The following is a 17,500-nucleotide window of genomic DNA, read 5'->3' as shown; positions in this document are numbered from 1 at the left end:
GGCACATTTACAGCGCGCTACTCTGTTTTTGTCAGACTTGAAATAGCAGAAATACCTTCACACTACAGAACTTCTGTGGCTCTTCTGTTCAACAATCTCTCCGGCGTTGGAACCATCATCTGTTTTCTCTTCGGTAACCTTCGGTCATGCTCGGTTGGTTTTTCTCTAGTCGGCGCACTCATTTCCTCCATTACCCGGGCGGCACGGCGGCTGGCTGCTTCCCAAACACATACAGATGTGCGGCTTGGCACTTGTGCTGTACGTATCAAGTCACGTGACGTGACGCTGCGGCTGTGATTGGTTCGGCTCTGCACTACTTAATTTGGATTGGCTGTTCTTTTTTGTTAAGAGGACCAGAGCGGTGAGGTCTGTCGCAATAGTTTAACTTTTCTATGGAGAAAAAGTTATTTCGTTCTCGTTCTATCGCCCAGCTCTACGGCGCCGACGTGCAGGGAGGAGGGCTGGAGTCACCTGAGTTTGAACGCTGATGGAACCTGTTAATATGATTTATTTAGTCTGATCATAAACAGTGAATGAAACCAGCACACAGAACATCACCTGCTCACTGGCTCCTCCCTCTCTCCCTCAGGGTTCAGGTGTTCTCTCAGGTGAACAAGATGTCGGCCCATAACCTGGCTGTGGTCCTGGTCCCGTCCCTGTTCCAGGCCATGAACCAGGACTTGATCACCCTCACTAGAGAGTTCATCATCCACCACACCCTGCTCTTCCTCGTAAGTTTGCTGCTTCCTGTTTCCTGTTTCTACGATGAGTTTGATCCAGCTAACCCGGAGAAAGCCTGACTTTGTGACGTTTGTGTGCAGACCCCAGACTCGGCTCAGAGGCAGGAGCAGACCTTCAGATGAAGATCAGCTGGAGCCGTTTCTGTTAGCTTACTGTGAATCTTTTGGGATGTTGAGGAAACTGTTGTTATTGAAATCACTGACCAATCACTGTCTACTTCCTGTTTCCTGTCAGTTGAACTACAGCTATCAGAGAGAATGATTACTGTTGGCTCCCCCTGCTGGCTGCTCTTTACGGTGGTTGTTAAATGTTAATGTGAGGCTCTGCAGCTGAGCACTCACTTTATGATAGTATTTTTCTTTCATCTTTAAACCTGCAAATAATTCATGAACTGGATCTGAACATTTAATAAAATCTGCATTAAACTCGTTTTATTTTGTAATTAACATAATAATAGATCGACTTCATTGAATTTAAATAATTGACCACGTTCAAGACCTTACATTATGACAGAGAACCCCCAACAAACAGACCCCCGCCCATGAGCAAGCACTCTTTAACAGGAAGAAACTTGCAGCGTCACCAGGCGGCGGGTTAGAGAGCCAGAACTGCGTGATGACTCATGGCTACATGCAGAGAGGTGCACTGTGACAATGACATGAAGGCTTTGACCAGCAGGCGGGTTGCGTGCACACGAAGCGTCACACAATGAACCTTTGTGCATCTGGATGGAAAAGGCTTCATGACCATCCCTAGCAGTGAATCCTATGTGAGCATCAGCTCAGGGTAAACATGACCTGATTGGTCCACCTCTGATCAGCTGTGAAGGAAACTCCTGGATCAGGTCCCTACGCTGTGATGGTGAGAGGCACGCAGTCTAACCACAGTGAAACGTGCAGCCTGGGTTTAATGTTTGATGCTTGTTAGAAACCAGCGTGACCTGGAAACAGTGAAAGCAACGAGGACATGCAGTCTGTGAACACACCGTCACAGTGTCAGTGTGTAATATGAAGCCAGAAACTGGGTGAACTGGAACTCGACTTTGTGTGTTTAGTGCATTTCTACCCCCTTCCAGTAAGGCAGCACTGTAGGGTTTACATGGTCATGCACATCCTGTACACTAACACAGTGGTTCACAAAGTGGGGAGCGCGACCCCCCAGTGGGGGTGCAGAGCCATTGAAAGGGAGGGCGGGGTAGGAATAAAAAAAAAAAAAAAAGCATGCTTGGACGCTGCGAGGATGGACAGCAGCGGCGTTTTTAACCCACAATCAAATCCAAAGATTTCTTACTTTGACAGCATTTGCTGTTTGTGTGACACACTACTGAAAATAAACCTGGCTGAGACGTCACATTTTAACAAGTATAGATACCCCCCCTCCAAAAAAATGGTTTGTTTCAGCTAGCCTGTCCCCTGCTCTGGCGCCCTTTCTGCCAGAGCGATGGTGGCTTGAAACAGGACATGTTGGCTGCATTTAACCTTCAGTTACTCTTCAGTTAGGTTGTCACGATGGCCAGGGGCCGATAGCTCGATCGGACTCGATTGCAGATAACCACAACAGAGACGGCTCAACGTTTTGCAGTGTTTATTATTCAGTCAACAAGTGAATATGTGGCAGGGTGTCGCTAACGATGTACCCGTGTGACAGCGGGGGTGAACGGGGGTCTGGCAGGTTGCGACGGGAACAGAGCGGGTTAGGGTTAGAAAAGAGAACAGGGTTAAGAAGGCGGCAGGTGCAGGGTATCCAAGCAGAGGTGGAACTGACTGATAGCGCTGACTGGTGACCGGCGTGAAGCTCGCTTTGAGGGAGAGGCAGCGATAGTCCAGGGGAGTAGTGGAGAGGCTGGCAGACCTGAGTCCCGCTGAGTCCAAGGTGGTGAGTGAGGCTGGAGGGCAGGCAGGTGAGGGTCCTCGTATCTTTCCTGAATATGATCCACGGAGAGCTGAGGGTGATAGATAGAAGGTCCAGGGAATCTGAAGCGCATGAAACCAACGTTAACAAAGAAACCGTGGCAAGAGCGTAAAAAGCCGTAGAGTCAATACCAACGTGAGGTCGTTGACGAACTGGCGGTGAAGGAGAGTCTGAGGGGGCCTTAAACCCTCAACCTGATGCCCTGAATCAGTCTCAGGTGTGCAGGACTGCAGCAGGGATGATGGCTCCGCCCAGGGGTGGAGACCAAGGAACTCAGGTGCCTGATGTAATTTTCCAGTCGAGTCTCCAGATCCTGACACAGGTAGGAGTCAGACCATGTTTCTCTTTAGCTGAGAACATTACACCAGGTAACCTGCAGTGTTGAAAACCTGCTCTGTAGTAAATTCGGCAACATTTGGCCGTCCTGTTGCTCCCAGTGAAATGTATACAGCCTGTTTAAAATCTAAAACTTTAAATTGTCTGCTGTTGTTACCACTGTCCTGTTTGAAATGAGAGAAACTGCTTATTTTGTCATATTTGCATGTGCCAAGGTACTAACTAGCTAACAGGATGCTCATTAACCTTATAACTCCTGGTGTGTGTGTGTGTGTGGGTGGAGAGACAGCCAGGTTCATAATGGATATGAGGACATTTTTTCAAAAAAAGGAGCCACGTCAGGTAAAAGTGTAAAATGATCCATCAATGAAGGATAATGTTGGATCAGTGTTTCAATGTTTATATCTTTTATTAGATGTTCGTGTGGTTTGGTTATTTGCCTTTTGGTTGAAAGTACACTGAGAGAGGACTTTTTGTTAGTGATCTTAATCAGGGCCAAAAATATTTGTCTTTGTGATAACGATATACCTGACGATATAACTGACGTGAGACAAAATACTTTACAACTCCACAACTTTATTAGTGAAAAAAAATCACTGTATTTTCACTTAAACAAGCAGCTGTTTTATGTGCATTAAAGTTATATAAAAATTCAACAGAGCAAATTCCTCGCTGACAGTTTAACCAAAAGGCGTTTCCAGTGGAAACTGGCTGACACATCCTCAGCATAAATATGTATAATATAACGCCATAACAGCGTTAATGCAGCAAATCTCCGTTAGCGAGTTAACGTGGTTCGCTCCGTGCATGCGGCTAATGCATTGACGCCGTGCAGGCCCAGGTTATTTGGCCCGCTAGCATGCGCTACCAAAAATAGTGCTTTGTTCAATCAATCAATCAATCAATCAGTCAAAGCTTTATTTGTCACTGTTGTGTATCTGACGGACGAAAGCTGAACCAGTTCCACCAGTGAAGCTGCAGCATCTTTACAAACCAGTTCAGGTTCATCGTTTCATTCAACGATCTGCTTTTTCTGTGTGTATGAAAACAAAGGCACTGGCGTTTTACCCATATTCTATCAACATATTTTACTTTCTTATCGTTGCACCAACATTATACTGGTGTTCCCGTGAACGGTATGATATGGCCCAGCCCTTAATAGGTTTTTTCATATTAATGTCATTTTTTCATTTAATTGAACACAACCTATTTGTGTATGATTGTCAGTGCAAAGAGGGAAGGTGAGGAGAAAGTACAAGGTCAGGAAGAACCAGGGAAGAAAACAGACGGGGAACAGTGACAGGCAGAAACTGTTAAACCGACAAACTACAGTGGCTTGCAAAAGTATTCGGCCCCCTTGAACTTTCCCACATTTTGTCACATTACAGCCACAAACATGAATCAGTTTTATTGGACTTCCACGTGAAAGACCAACACAAAGTGGTGAACACGTGAGAAGTGGAACGAAAATCAGACATGAGTCAAACATTTTGTACAAATAAATAACTCCAAAGTGGGGTGTGTGTAATTATTCAGCCCCCTTTGGTCTGAGTGCAGTCAGTTGCACATAGACGTTGCCTGATGAGTGCTAATGACTAAATAGAGTGCACCTGTGTGTAATCTAATGTCAGTACAAATACAGCTGCTCTGTGACGGCCTCAGAGGTTGTCTAAGAGAATATTGGGAGCAACAACACCATGAAGTCCAAAGAACACAGCAGACAGGTCAGGGATAAAGTTATTGAGAAATTTAAAGCAGGCTTAGGCTACGCAAAGATTTCCCAAGCCTCGAACATCCACAGAGCACTGTTCAAGCCATCATTCAGAAATGGAAGGAGTAAAACTGTAAACCTACCAAGACAAGGACGTCCACCTAAACTCACAGGCCGAACAAGGAGAGCGCTGATCAGAAATGCAGCCAAGAGGCCCATGGTGACTCTGGACGAGCTGCAGAGATCTACAGCTCAGGTGGGGGAATCTGTCCATAGGACAACTATTAGTCGTGCACTGCACAAAGTTGGCCTTTATGGAAGAGTGGCAAGAAGAAAGCCATTGTTAACAGAAAACTATAAGAAGTCCCGTTTGCAGTTTGCCACAAGCCATGTGGGGGACGCAGCAAACATGTGGGGGACGCAGCAAACATGTGGGGGACGCAGCAAACATGTGGGGGACGCAGCAAACATGTGGGGGACGCAGCAAACATGTGGAAGAAGCTGCTCTGGTCACATGAGACCAAAATACAAAACGCTCTGTGTGGAAAACTAACACTGCACATCACTCTGAACACACCATCCCCACTGTCAGATATGGGGGTGGCAGCATCATGCTCTGGGGGGGCTTCTCTTCAGCAGGGACAGGAAGCTGGTCAGAGTTGATGGGAAGATGGATGGAGCCAAATACAGGACAGTCTTGGAAGAAAACCTCTTGGAGTCTGCAAAAGACTTGAGACTGGGGCGGAGGTTCACCTTCCACGACCCTGAACATAAAGCCAGGGCAACAATGGGATGGTTTAAAACAAAACACATCCATGTGTTAGAACGGCCCAGTCAAAGTCAAGATCTAAATCCAATCGAGAATCTGTGGCAAGATCTGAAAACTGCTGTTCACAAACGCTGCCCATCTAATCTGACTGAGCTGGAGCTGTTTCAAAGAAGAATGGGCAAAGATTTCAGTCTGTAGATGTGCAAAGCTGGTAGAGACAGACCCTAAAAGACTGGCAGCTGCAACTGCAGCAAAAGCTGGTTCTACAAAGTATTGACTCAGGGGGCTGAATAATTACGCACACCCCACTTTGCAGTTATTTATTTGTAAAACATGTTTGGAATCATGTCTGATTTTCGTTCCACTTCTCACGTGTTCACCACTTTGTGTTGGTCTTTCACCTGGAAGTCCAATAAAACTGATTCATGTTTGTGGCTGTAATGAGACAAAATGTGGAAAGTTCAAGGGGCCGAATATTTATGCAACCCACTGTATGTTTGTCAGATGTGGACAAATTTCTGACCAATTTCTTTAAAGGGATGTTTGTCTGAGGTGGTGGTTAACATGTTTAACTGACTGAAAAGTTGGAAATAATTAAAGGTATAATCACATTTATATGACAGTGATATAGTATTTACATTAGCTTATATATATGTTTATTTGCCATGTGTCAACACAAATAGTAGTTTAGCCAGAGCAGCATTTTCCACACCACCATCACCCTGGTAAAGAAGGCCCAGCAGCTGCCCCTCTTCCGTGTCCTGAGGAAGAAGAACCTGGAGCTGCTGCTGACCTTCTCCCCTCCTCAGTGGCGAGCGTGCTCCTCCTGCCTGCTGTTTAAACTCAGGGTCCACGACTGAGCAGGAACGCTGGGCAGAGGGCTGTGTCAGGTAAACCAGGGCCATTACAGTTTATATAAGCCCGCGTTATCTGAGTGATGTTGACCCTGTGAACTGTATGCAGCGTGTCTGACTAACGTATGCAGGCTACATAACGTCAGCTGTATCACATGCCTTCAGCCCGCAGCGCCAGCCCCGACGAGTCTTGCTCTGTCTTCTGTCAGAGACAGTTTAACTGCAGGACTCATGTCTGAGGAGCAGGTTTCATGTTCAGATAAGGGTTAATCACCATGTGCTCAGAGCTGATAACAGAGCTGGGTGGAGCCGTTTATTTCCCCCACAGTTTATCCATAGCTCATGAGCCCAGCATAGCCTCAGTTTCCTGTAAATCACGTGGGAATGATGTGAGTTAACACAACGGACTGGAGGCCCTCCCCCGGCCCTCCCCTATCCTCCCCCTGTCCTCCCCCGGCCCTCCCCTATCCTCCCCCTGTCCTCCCCCGGCCCTCCCCGGCCCTCCCCTTGCCCTCTGCTGTACATGAGCACCGGCAGAAGAACTCAGCACATGAAGAAGATTTGACTCTCTGATTGAAGTCTTTGAGCTCAGGGTTGAGATTCCTGTAAGTGAAACTTTATCACATTGATTGTTAGTCTCCTGCGCAGGTCACTGACTTTGGCTTTTCTAATAATTTGGAATATGACTCAAATCATTTTTATCTTTCTTGTGAATGCTAACATCTACATGGTCATATCTGCTGCAGCTTTGATGTGTACTCTTTAAATTTCAGTCCATTAACGTTCATATTTTACTGATCGGTCATCTTTGATCGCGGGCCACGTTAAAGTTTTATTTTTATATCAGTTAAGAGTTGCTTATGCAGCGCTACCTTCAGGTTTCGTCAGCGGTCCTGACCTGAGGCTGAACTCTCAGGTAAGAACAGCTGTAGCTGCATCCATGTGTTAAACAGGAAGTTGAGGTTGCTGTTGGTATTTAATGCAGAGAGTTGTTGCACGCTATCTGAGAATGAGACTCTCACAGACGGGAAGTCAGATAGTTCCTCTTCTATACAGAAAACTCTGTTAAATAAAGAAAAACCGATTAAAAGATGTAAAAAAGCACAAAATATTTTTAATCAATAAATAATCAGAATGAAATTAATCACTGTTTTCTGGACGGTAATTAAAGTTGCTATTTTGTGGTGGTTGGTTTGAGTAGCTGTGGATGACGTGAACATAAGATGTTTATAGTTGGTCTCCAGGGGAACACGTTTACTGGGCGGACTCTGACAGATAAACAGGAAGCTAGCTGGTTGGCTGACTTGAGGAAACTGACACGTCCACACTGATCATTTTACTGTAGCTGAAACAATCTGGATGCTTCTGACTCCCAGTTTTTGTTTGATTTGGAAAACTGAAGGATCATTCATATATATATATATATATATATACTCTATATATTCTTCATACCGACTACGGAACGGAGCAGTTGTCAGCCACCTCCTGTACATGGATGACATCAAGCTGTATGCCAAGAGTGAACGAGACATCGATTCACTGATCCACACCACCAGGCTATACAGCAATGACATCGGGATGTCGTTCAGGCTGGAGAAGTGTAGTCGGATGGTAACAAAGAGAGGGAAGGTATTCAGAACTGAGGGGATTGAACTACCAGAAGGCAACATTGCAGACATAGAGGACAGTTACAAGTACCTGGGGATCCCGCAGGCGAATGGGAACCATGAAGAGGCCGCTAGGAAAGCTGCAACCACCAAGTACCTGCAGAGGGTCAGGCAAGTCCTGAGGAGTCAGTTGAACGGTAAGAACAAGATCCGGGCCATCAACACGTACGCCCTGCCCGTGATCAGGTACCCTGCTGGGGTAATAGGCTGGCCAAAGGAGGAGATAGAAGCCACTGACATAAAGACAAGAAAGCTCCTTACCATGCATGGAGGGTTTCACCCCAAGTCCAGCACCCTGAGGCTGTACGCTAAGCGGAAGGAAGGGGGCCGGGGACTGGTGAGTGTCAGCACCACAGTCCAGGATGAGACAACGAACATCCAAGAACACATCACGAAGATGGCCCCAACTGACAGCGTGCTCAGTGAATACCTCAGGCAGCAGAAACCCAAGAAAGAGGAGGGAGACGAGGAACCATCATGGAAGGACAGGCCCCTGCACGGTATGTACCACCGGCAGATAGAGGAGGTGATATCCAGAAATCCTACCAGTGGCTGGACGAAGCTGGACTGAAAGACAGCACAGAGGCTCTAATCATGGCAGCACAAGAACAAGCTCTGAGTACAAGATCCATAGAGGCTGGGGTCTATCACACCAGGCAAGACCCCAGGTGCAGGCTGTGTAAAGATGCCCCAGAGACAATCCAGCACATAACAGCAGGGTGCAAGATGCTAGCAGGCAAGGCATACATGGAACGCCATAACCAAGTGGCTGGCATAGTGTACAGGAACATCTGTGCCGAGTATAACCTGGAAGTCCCGAGGTCAAAATGGGAGACGCCCCCAAGGGTGGTGGAGAATGACCGAGCTAAGATCCTGTGGGACTTCCAGATACCGACGGACAAAATGGTGGTGGCTAACCAACCAGACATAGTGGTGGTAGACAAACAGAAGAAGACAACTATAGTGATCGATGTAGCGGTTCCCAATGACAGCAATATCAGGAAGAAGGAACACGAGAAGCTGGAGAAATACCAAGGGCTCAGAGAAGAGCTCGAGAGGATGTGGAGGGTGAAGGTGACGGTGGTCCCCGTGGTAATCGGAGCACTAGATGCGGTGACTCCCAAGCTAGGCGAGTGGCTCCAGCAGATCCCGGGAATAACATCGGAGATCTCTGTCCAGAAGAGCGCAGTCCTGGGAACAGCTAAGATACTGCGCAGGACCCTCAAGCTCCCAGGCCTCTGGTAGAGGACCCGAGCTTGAAGGATAAACCGCCCGCAGGGGCGTGCTGGGTGTTTTTATTTATTTATTTATATATATATATATATATATATATATATATATATATATATATATGAGAGAGAGAGAGATCACATGGGACACAGACCCACTGTTTCGAGGGTCTGGGGCCACTCTCTGTCAATGTTGTGAACCCACTGAGATGGGGTTGGCAGCTTCCGCACGAAATGCCTAACCGTTGCTATGGGGTTTGGTAGGTGGAAAGCCTGCAATTTGGTGATGAAACGGTTATGGACTTGTTTTGGTTATCGTAATAATTTGACAAACCACAGGTTTGTATTTATGGGAGGGGGTGTTACGGCCCTAGCAGGACCTCCTCCTGAAGGTGCCTGTGTGGGCGTGTCCCACTACCTCTTCTGCCTGAGGTGCCACCTTTCCCTTTTGTACAGCTGACTGTCGTCAGTAATTAAAAGTATTTAGTCCCAGGGAAAGGTGAGCTCTGGGCTAGAGTGCCATGTGAGTGGTTACAGCTAGTGAGCTACTTTAATAAAATTCTATAATTTAACCCTTATGCCTTCTTGTCTCCTTTTTCTGACCCGGACACTTTTTGTTACTTCCCCCTCACCGCCTAGACTCCTCAGGGGAACGTAGTGTGTGTGTGTGTGTGTGTGTGTGTGTGTGTGTGTCTCTGCGGTAGGCCTGCTTAGTATGTGGGGACCTTACTGGATACAGACGCCCCAGTCGGGAATCCCGCTGCAAAGGCGTGTAGTCTTTCAAATGTTGCATGTCATTTGCATTTCAAATTTTGTCTCTCACAGCATGCCATCGCTGCTGAGGTGGATGCAGTAAGACAGTCATTGCAGTTTCTTAAATGATTTCTTAAATGGTTATGGAACAAAAAAGTATATACATATACGCACACACGTGTCCAGATGAACAGTATTTTGGGATTTACTTACCTGGATGACCAACACAATCTCACTGCATATTAAAGGTATCCATTTAAGGCCCACAACTGCAGTCACACAACTGTGTCTGCATTCAGAACGAACGCCGTGTATTCTGTTAGAGGGTAAAAGTACAGCCCTGATAGTAACTGTCAGTCTGGCAGTGCTGTTGCTCCAAACATCCACACTCTGGACACAAACCTGATTAGAGACATTCATGTGGTCACAGCTTTTCTCTCAGCACCCAGTCATCTCCACAATGTTAGTAAAACTTCTCTGACCTTCTCTTTCATTTGTCTCATAGAGTTTGAACCATGTGGAGCTTCTATACGATACATAATGAGACCCGCTACACATTTCACTACTGTAGCAAGGGGAGAGAGGTAAGTCTACAAATCCAAATGATACGTTTCACCTTGTCTGTGGTCATTCATCCTGGCCCCTCCCCTCTCTTTCAGGGTGTGCGTACAGTGTGTGGCAACAGCACAGGAGAGTACCTGCATGCACTACCATTTTGGGGGCTTTACTTTAGATACGGAGATCACTCAGAAAGTGACCTCACTGGTGCAGGTGGTGGCGCTTCGTACACCATAAGAGAGAGCAAAGACCACAAAGAATTTGAACTGGTCCACAACATGTTAGGTAGTGTTGTCGACCGCTGTCCTAACTTTGGTAAGTATCAGTCGGTGGTGTTACTGCTTAATAAGACTTCACACATCGGAAAGAAATCGGAAAGTTAACAAAAACCCAGAGTGACTGACTACGTCACTCTGGATGCTGTAGCTGCTGTGAACAACAGAGCCTCAAATCAGAAGTATTTGACTCCGTGGTATAATTCTCAACAACTTACCTTAAAGCAGACGACTCGTAAGCTGGAGAGCAAATGGCGTCTCACAAATTTAGAAGATCATCATTTAGCCTGGAGAAACAGTTTGCTGCTACATTTCCTCTTCAGTCACAAACCCGCCTGATTTCCCTCAGGAGGACCTGGTGTGGGACAGCTAATCAGGGCTAAGCTACGCTGGCCCACACCTGCTACAGACTCCTGGCCAGTGTTACGCTTACTTTCAGGGGTTTGTCCTCCAAACCTATGAACAAGCTATATTTATTACTAATTTATATTTTATATTTATTATTATTTATAAGTACTATTATCCCCAAAATAGGCCACGCAATAACTAAACACTTGACACTGAGCAGGAAAGTGAAGGAAGCACAGAAACACAGGCCACGCTGCTAATGACACAATAAGTGAACACGGAGTAAAATTTGCAGCTGATTGAAGAGGAAGTGTGCCCTGATAAATCATACGTAGGTTACAGGATGAAACAAGTTGCTAAGTAAGAGTTTGAAATGAACTGGGCCACACAGATGTCGCTGCACAAACCAGGAACAGGAAGTGACACAGTATTCCAGTGAGAGCCAACACCAAGCTCTTTGCAGTGTAACAGGGTTTCATGTCAGAAGCTTTTAATTAAAAACAAATTTAATTTCTCTACAGGCAGACTTGATGAAGAGAAACGAGAACGTGAGAAACGGCAACAAGAGGAACGACGCAGGAAAGAAGAAGAAGAGAAAAGGCGTCAGGCAGAGCTTGAGCGACAGAGGAAGATCCAAGAGCAGATGGAGAATGAAACATTAAGAAAAAAGCTCTCTGAAGCACACGACAGGCTTCAGGAGGAGGAAAACCTCAGAACCTGGGAGCACCGTCAGCAGCGCTCTCAGGTTCTACACCAGCTCTTGGAAGATGAAGCACATCACATAGAGAGAGATGAGGTAGGGTCCGGCCTTCGGCAATAACAGCTACGAGCGTCTGGGAAAGGATAGCACAGAGGCTCTGGGTCCTTTTAAATGTCTAACACTTAAGTCATCATAACCCTGACTATGTCCCAACCCTATACTTTGGAAGATGACAAATTTCTCTTTGTTGAACTGTAAACAGTTCAGATCAGTATAATATTATATTAGTATAACATGAATAATTAGCATAATATTTTGTTACATAGGTCTCCTTTTAACCAGGCAAATTAAAAGATCGATTGCTACTCCTGAAGGTCCTCATAGCAGAGCATCCATCACAGTTGTGAACAGATGTTTGTTGTCCTTACTGCCCAAAACATTCATAATAATTCATGGTCAGGTGAGGATTACATCACCTGACCCTGCTTTCTGCTGCTGATACTGTTACGCTCGTGTCTTCCTCTTTAATACAGGTCGCTGATGTTAATGAGAAGTTTGAAAAACTTCTGTCAAAGTATGACATCAGAGAGGAGGAACATTTACAGATCCAGCTGGAAGACAGGATGAAGACTCTCCAAAATAAGCTGACATTACAATATTTTAACGAGCACCCCCACTTCGTCCCCACTTCGTTACTGTGGGCTTTGGATCAGACTACTGGATACGTGCTGCTGTCTCTGACTGAGCGGTTCAACATCCTGGAGGCAGTGCTGAAGGTGACCTTAGAGGGTGACCCTGATTTTGAAGATCTCCTCCAAAATGGAGAAGACAAGAAGACAGAGTTCCTCCTCAGTTTGCAGGAACAGCTACATGCTGACAACCCAACACTGGCCCAACAGGTGTTAGCAAATGTCCTGGATCTGTCCTCAAAGCTGCCCCGATCAGGTAAGGACATCGTCAGTCAAATAGTCTTCAACAACCTCTGGGCACCAAAAGACATCAAGCTTTTCCTCGGAAAGACCTTAAGCATGGATCAGGAAACAGTCACAAAAATCCTCCACAAAGCGTGCACGTACGGGCTGAGCTGTGACGACGCTCTCGCTGCCCTGAAGGAAGACGATCCTGCAGAGTACATCCAACATTGTGTGGACAAAGCTGAGCGAGACAAAGATGCTTGCACACTTTTGGCTGAAATGGAAAACAAAAACGTTCCAGAGTGTGTCCTGTCGCTCCTGCGAGAAGTCCTGACATATATTGAAGAAGAGCTACCCAAATATGGAAGTGTGCCCATCAACAGGGAGATGATTGAAGATTGTAAAAAGATAATAACTGCTCTCGATTTTAACAATCCTCAGACTGATGCTCTGAAGAAAGTCCTGATCATCGTATCCAGAGCTGTAAAGGAATGCACCGCCTTTACCACTCAAAGCGGCGAACATGTTCAGGGCTACTTCCCGAGACCCAGTCAGCTGGCATCACTGCTGCTGCTCCTGCTGCCACAGTCTGGGGATAAGAAAGGTTGTCTGCTGGAAATCAGCACTGGAGAGGGCAAAACTTGTATTTTAGCCATGTTTGCTACAATACAGGCCACCCGAGGCATACAGGTGGACATTGTGACAAGCTCTCCTTTGTTAGCAAGTCGTGATCAGGATAAGTGGAGCAAATTATACGATGTGTTTGGTATTACATCATCCACGGTCCCTCCAACACAAATCGATAGCTGCTCCTTTAAAGATCATGACAAGCTGCTTGAGGATGCATACAGCCAGCAGGTCGTTTATGGCACTGTTGGGACATTTGCAGCAGATACACTGAGGCAAGAGTTTGAGAAGAAGACTACCCGAGGTCTGAGGAGGTTTGAGTGTGTGGTAGTAGATGAGGTGGACTACATGACGCTGGACAGTGGTGTCCAGGTCACGTTCCTATCACACCAAGCCGGCAGCCTAAGGCACATGGAGCAAGTCCTGGCAAGCATCTGGGCCATGATGTCATCCTGCAAGCCAATAGAAATGTTTGAAACGGGGGAGATCAGGTGGGGAACCAGGATCCAGCACTTCCACAAGGCTGTAATGCAAGCAGTGGTTGGCTCAGAATCAGAAGATGTTTCAGCTGCTGACATACTTATTCTTGGTGCCCAGCTGGGGTTTTATTCACAGGAGGATGTGGATGAATTAGATAAAGCAGATGGTCAGACACAAGCAGAGACTGACAGCTTTAAGGATGCCAGGTGGAAAGCTACTGAGAAAATCATGGCCAACATTGGACCAGAAGAACAGTGTGAGCTGCTGAGACAAGTTCAGACAAAAATAGAAAACGGTGTATCTGTAGATTGTTACTCACTAATGAACAACAAAGCCAAACTTTACAGGAAGGACAGCTCTCATGGAGACCCTGACGTCAGCCTGCTTCTCCTGGAGAACGGCTGTACCTGTGAAATCATGTCCGAGGAGTCCCTCCTCCAAGGAGCTGTGGACAAATTAAAATCAACAATTAAATATTCTGATGAGTGTTCAGTGAAGTCATTGGATGAGTGTAAGGGATTTATTGTGATCCCCTCTTTTTTGAAAACATACATTGAGAATCAGTTACCAGTTTTTGCCGAGAACGCCTTAAAAGCCATCAGAATGACTCAGGGAAGAGAGTACATGATCGAGAAAGCACCTGAAGCTGCCGCAGGTGGTTTCAGTGATGCTGACAGTCATCAGTATGATGCCATCATTCCTGTGGACTTTGAGGCCAGTGGGGTGTTGGAGAAAAACAAGCGATGGGGTGACGGCCTACAACAGTTTCTGGAGATGAAGCACCAGCTGGCCATTTCACAGCTGTCCAATGTAACAAATTACATGTCGAATGTCCATTTCTTTAAAAGGTACCTCAATGGAAAAGGCATTTTTGGTGTTTCTGGGACATTAGGGGGGCAAGCTGAGAAAGCATTTCTAGAACGGCATTACCAAACAGCAAGCTATGTCATTCCAGCTCACCGCTGTAAGAAGCTTGTTGAGTTGCCAGCAGTTCAGGTGAGTGGAGGCAACACGCAGTGGATCCAGGTGATCTGTGAAACTGCACAGAGAGCTGCAGACAGAGGCCAAGTTGTTCTTATCATTTGTGAAGATGTTAAAACTGCAGATGAGCTGAAGACAAACATGCATGTTCCAGAAAGGCAAGCCAATGAGATCACCATGTACACAATCAGTGAGAAGCACAACATCGAGAAGCAGAACTTTAGCCGGGGAAACATTATCATTGCTACAAACCTCGGTGGCCGAGGGACAGACATACACGTTCAGCAGGACGTAAACGAGAGTGGAGGTCTCTTTGTGCTCCTCACATACTTTCCTAGAAGCCACCGTGTGGAGCGACAGGTCTTTGGACGCACCGCCCGAAAAGGAAACCCAGGGATGGTCCAGATGGTTCTCAACCAGGGCCATCTCGCACCAGCCTACCAAGGCCAAACCATCGAAACCATGAGACAGCTCAGAGAGGAGTATGAGCTCAGACATTTAGACAGCATGGAGAAAAATGAACTCTGTGAAATTGACATGAAGGAAACTCTGTTCTCCAGTTTCTGTCAGTTTCTCTGTAACTTTGAGAAGATTTACACGGTAGAAGAAAGGAGTGACCTGTCCAAGATGAAGCTGAAGGATGTTCCTGAATATTTTAAGATCCATCAGAACAAGTTCGACTATCAGACGGCACTGAATGCTTTGAAAGAATCGTGGGCTTTGTGGCTCATCCTTCATGAAGAGCACATCAGCAGACATGACGATATCAGCCAGCTGAGAGAAGACCTCACCGAACACTTGAAGAAGACTGGTGACTTCCTCCTGCAGGGGACCAGCTATAATTTCTATGATTACATCAAACAGGCAGCAAGCAGAACTGACCTGCACTGCATGAACAAAACCAAATGTGACTTTGGAGCAAAGACTTACTGGCAGAGAGCTGCAGAGTGCGATCATTTCTACAGTGCTGTGGCGCTTTATAATCAAGCTTACATCACACTCAACCTCAGAAAAGGAGACTACATAGCTGAGGCAAAGGAATTATTGGAGGAAGCACAGTCTGCCGTGGATGTCTATCTCTCAGAATCAACAAATACGATGATGTTTTGTAATTTTTCAGTGACGAGTGGCTTTGTTCCACACCACACAAACAGCAACCTCCAGATCCAAATGCAAGCCAGGATGACTATCTTCAAATCTTGGAAAAGATGCATCGAAAGTGCCCTGACAACTCTGACACAGCTCGATGGCAGCAAAGGTGATGCAGAAGTAGAGGATTCCAGTGTGTACCATCTTTCCAAAGATAAAGATTTAATCACCACCAATGAGCTGATGATGCTCTATGAGAATGGCCTCAGCACAGTCTTTGAGGTTAAAAAGAAGCCCGAGTTCTGCTATGACGCCCTTGCTTGTTTTGTTCTCGGCGCCCTTCAAGTCGCAGCAGGTGTTCTTGTTTGTGCTCTGTCATGTGGTGGTGCCAGTCAGTTTGGACTTGGACTGATCTGTGAGGGAGTATCTGACATGATTCAAGGGATCAAAGGAATGATACAAGGAGGCTTTGACTGGGCTGAATGGGCAATCTCCAAGGCCATCAGCATCGGGTTGTCTCTGATCTCTGGTGGATTCAGCCGACTAAAGAAAGCTGCAAGTGCAGTGCGTAGTGGCACAAAAGGTCTGATCGCAGGAGCAAAGACTAGTGCCTACACAGTGAAACAGTGTTTTCTGAAGGCAGGGAAGTATGCAGTTCAGGAACTGGGGAAGCAAGGATGCATCAGTGCTCTGAATTATACTGCTGAGAAGGCAATTAATGCTTTTTTCCAAAACGTTCTGAGGAAAGTCTTTGAGGAAAAGGTGCTTTCACTCATAAAAGCCAACCATAACCTGGATGAAGTTCTCACACGCTTCATTTGCTCAGGAATACCAAAGAATATCCTGGAGAATGGGTCCAGTGAATTCAGACTTCACAAAGAGTGTGAGGAAGAAATGCTTCAGTCAGTGGATGTGATAACAAGAAAAGTGATTCCTGACCTGATGATGAATTGTACCATGGCTCTTAAGGCCCTTGATGGCCTTTCAGCGGTCTGTGGTGCTGTAACACAACACATAAAGAGCAAAAAAGGGTCCGATCGAATAGAAAATATTCTAATGGGTTTGGAAGCAGCTAAATATGCCACAGCCTTTGTACAAATATGGAATTCAGTACCAACAGAGAAAGTCATCAACAACACCTTTGTTCCTAAGCTCCTGCAAAGGATGGAGAAACTACCTCAAGAAAGGAACAACCAGGATGAAAGGCACAGTTTATTAGATGTAACACGCTTTAAAGATAAACTCATCAGCATGATTGCAGAAAGTGTTTCAAACTCTTATGTTGAGGCCTGTTCCAGGCATATGACCTCCATCATGAGCAGAATGTGCATAAGTAAAATAAACCATGCTGTTGGTGATGCTGTTGGCAACATACTTGGCAGGGCTGACACCCAAAGTTTCTTTAAAAGCCAGGAGTATAAGTACAACATGAAGAAGGTCGTCCAGCGTCCACGTGAGTCCCTGTCAGAGTCGGACAAGAAAGACTTGGTGTGCTACATTGAGGAGATTTCTGATGTTAGCCGCCCTGCTACAGCTTTGGACATCCACGTCCTCACC

General features: G+C 46.2%; 2 protein-coding genes across 6 annotated transcripts in view; both read left to right on the top strand.

Moving 5' to 3' along the window:
* LOC102781732 (arf-GAP with Rho-GAP domain, ANK repeat and PH domain-containing protein 1) overlaps positions 1-1,155 on the top strand; it is a 24,953-nt gene extending 23,798 nt beyond the window's left edge. For all 5 annotated transcript variants that reach the window (XM_087847662.1, XM_087847661.1, XM_087847660.1 and 2 more), the window contains 2 exons: positions 590-731; positions 822-1,155. In XM_087847662.1, coding sequence (XP_087703788.1) covers positions 590-731; positions 822-863 — 184 coding nt within the window. In that variant the 3' untranslated portion in view covers positions 864-1,155. The remainder of the gene's footprint in view (positions 1-589; positions 732-821) is intronic.
* A 5,712-nt stretch (positions 1,156-6,867) lies between these two features.
* Positions 6,868-17,500, top strand: part of LOC102784045 (uncharacterized) — an 18,355-nt gene continuing 7,722 nt past the window's right edge. Inside the window, exons 1-5 of the mRNA XM_087847659.1 lie at positions 6,868-6,927; positions 10,477-10,555; positions 10,631-10,844; positions 11,674-11,948; positions 12,386-17,500. The exon at positions 12,386-17,500 is cut by the window's right edge and continues 149 nt beyond it. Coding sequence (XP_087703785.1) covers positions 10,487-10,555; positions 10,631-10,844; positions 11,674-11,948; positions 12,386-17,500 — 5,673 coding nt within the window. The 5' untranslated portion in view covers positions 6,868-6,927; positions 10,477-10,486. The remainder of the gene's footprint in view (positions 6,928-10,476; positions 10,556-10,630; positions 10,845-11,673; positions 11,949-12,385) is intronic.

This window comes from Neolamprologus brichardi, chromosome 10 (genome assembly GCF_056152115.1).
Source record: "Neolamprologus brichardi isolate AB-2024 chromosome 10, ASM5615211v1, whole genome shotgun sequence".
Lineage (NCBI taxonomy): Eukaryota > Metazoa > Chordata > Actinopteri > Cichliformes > Cichlidae > Neolamprologus > Neolamprologus brichardi.
Note: the sequence above shows the minus strand (reverse complement) of the source record. Positions and strands in the feature narration are given on the sequence as shown.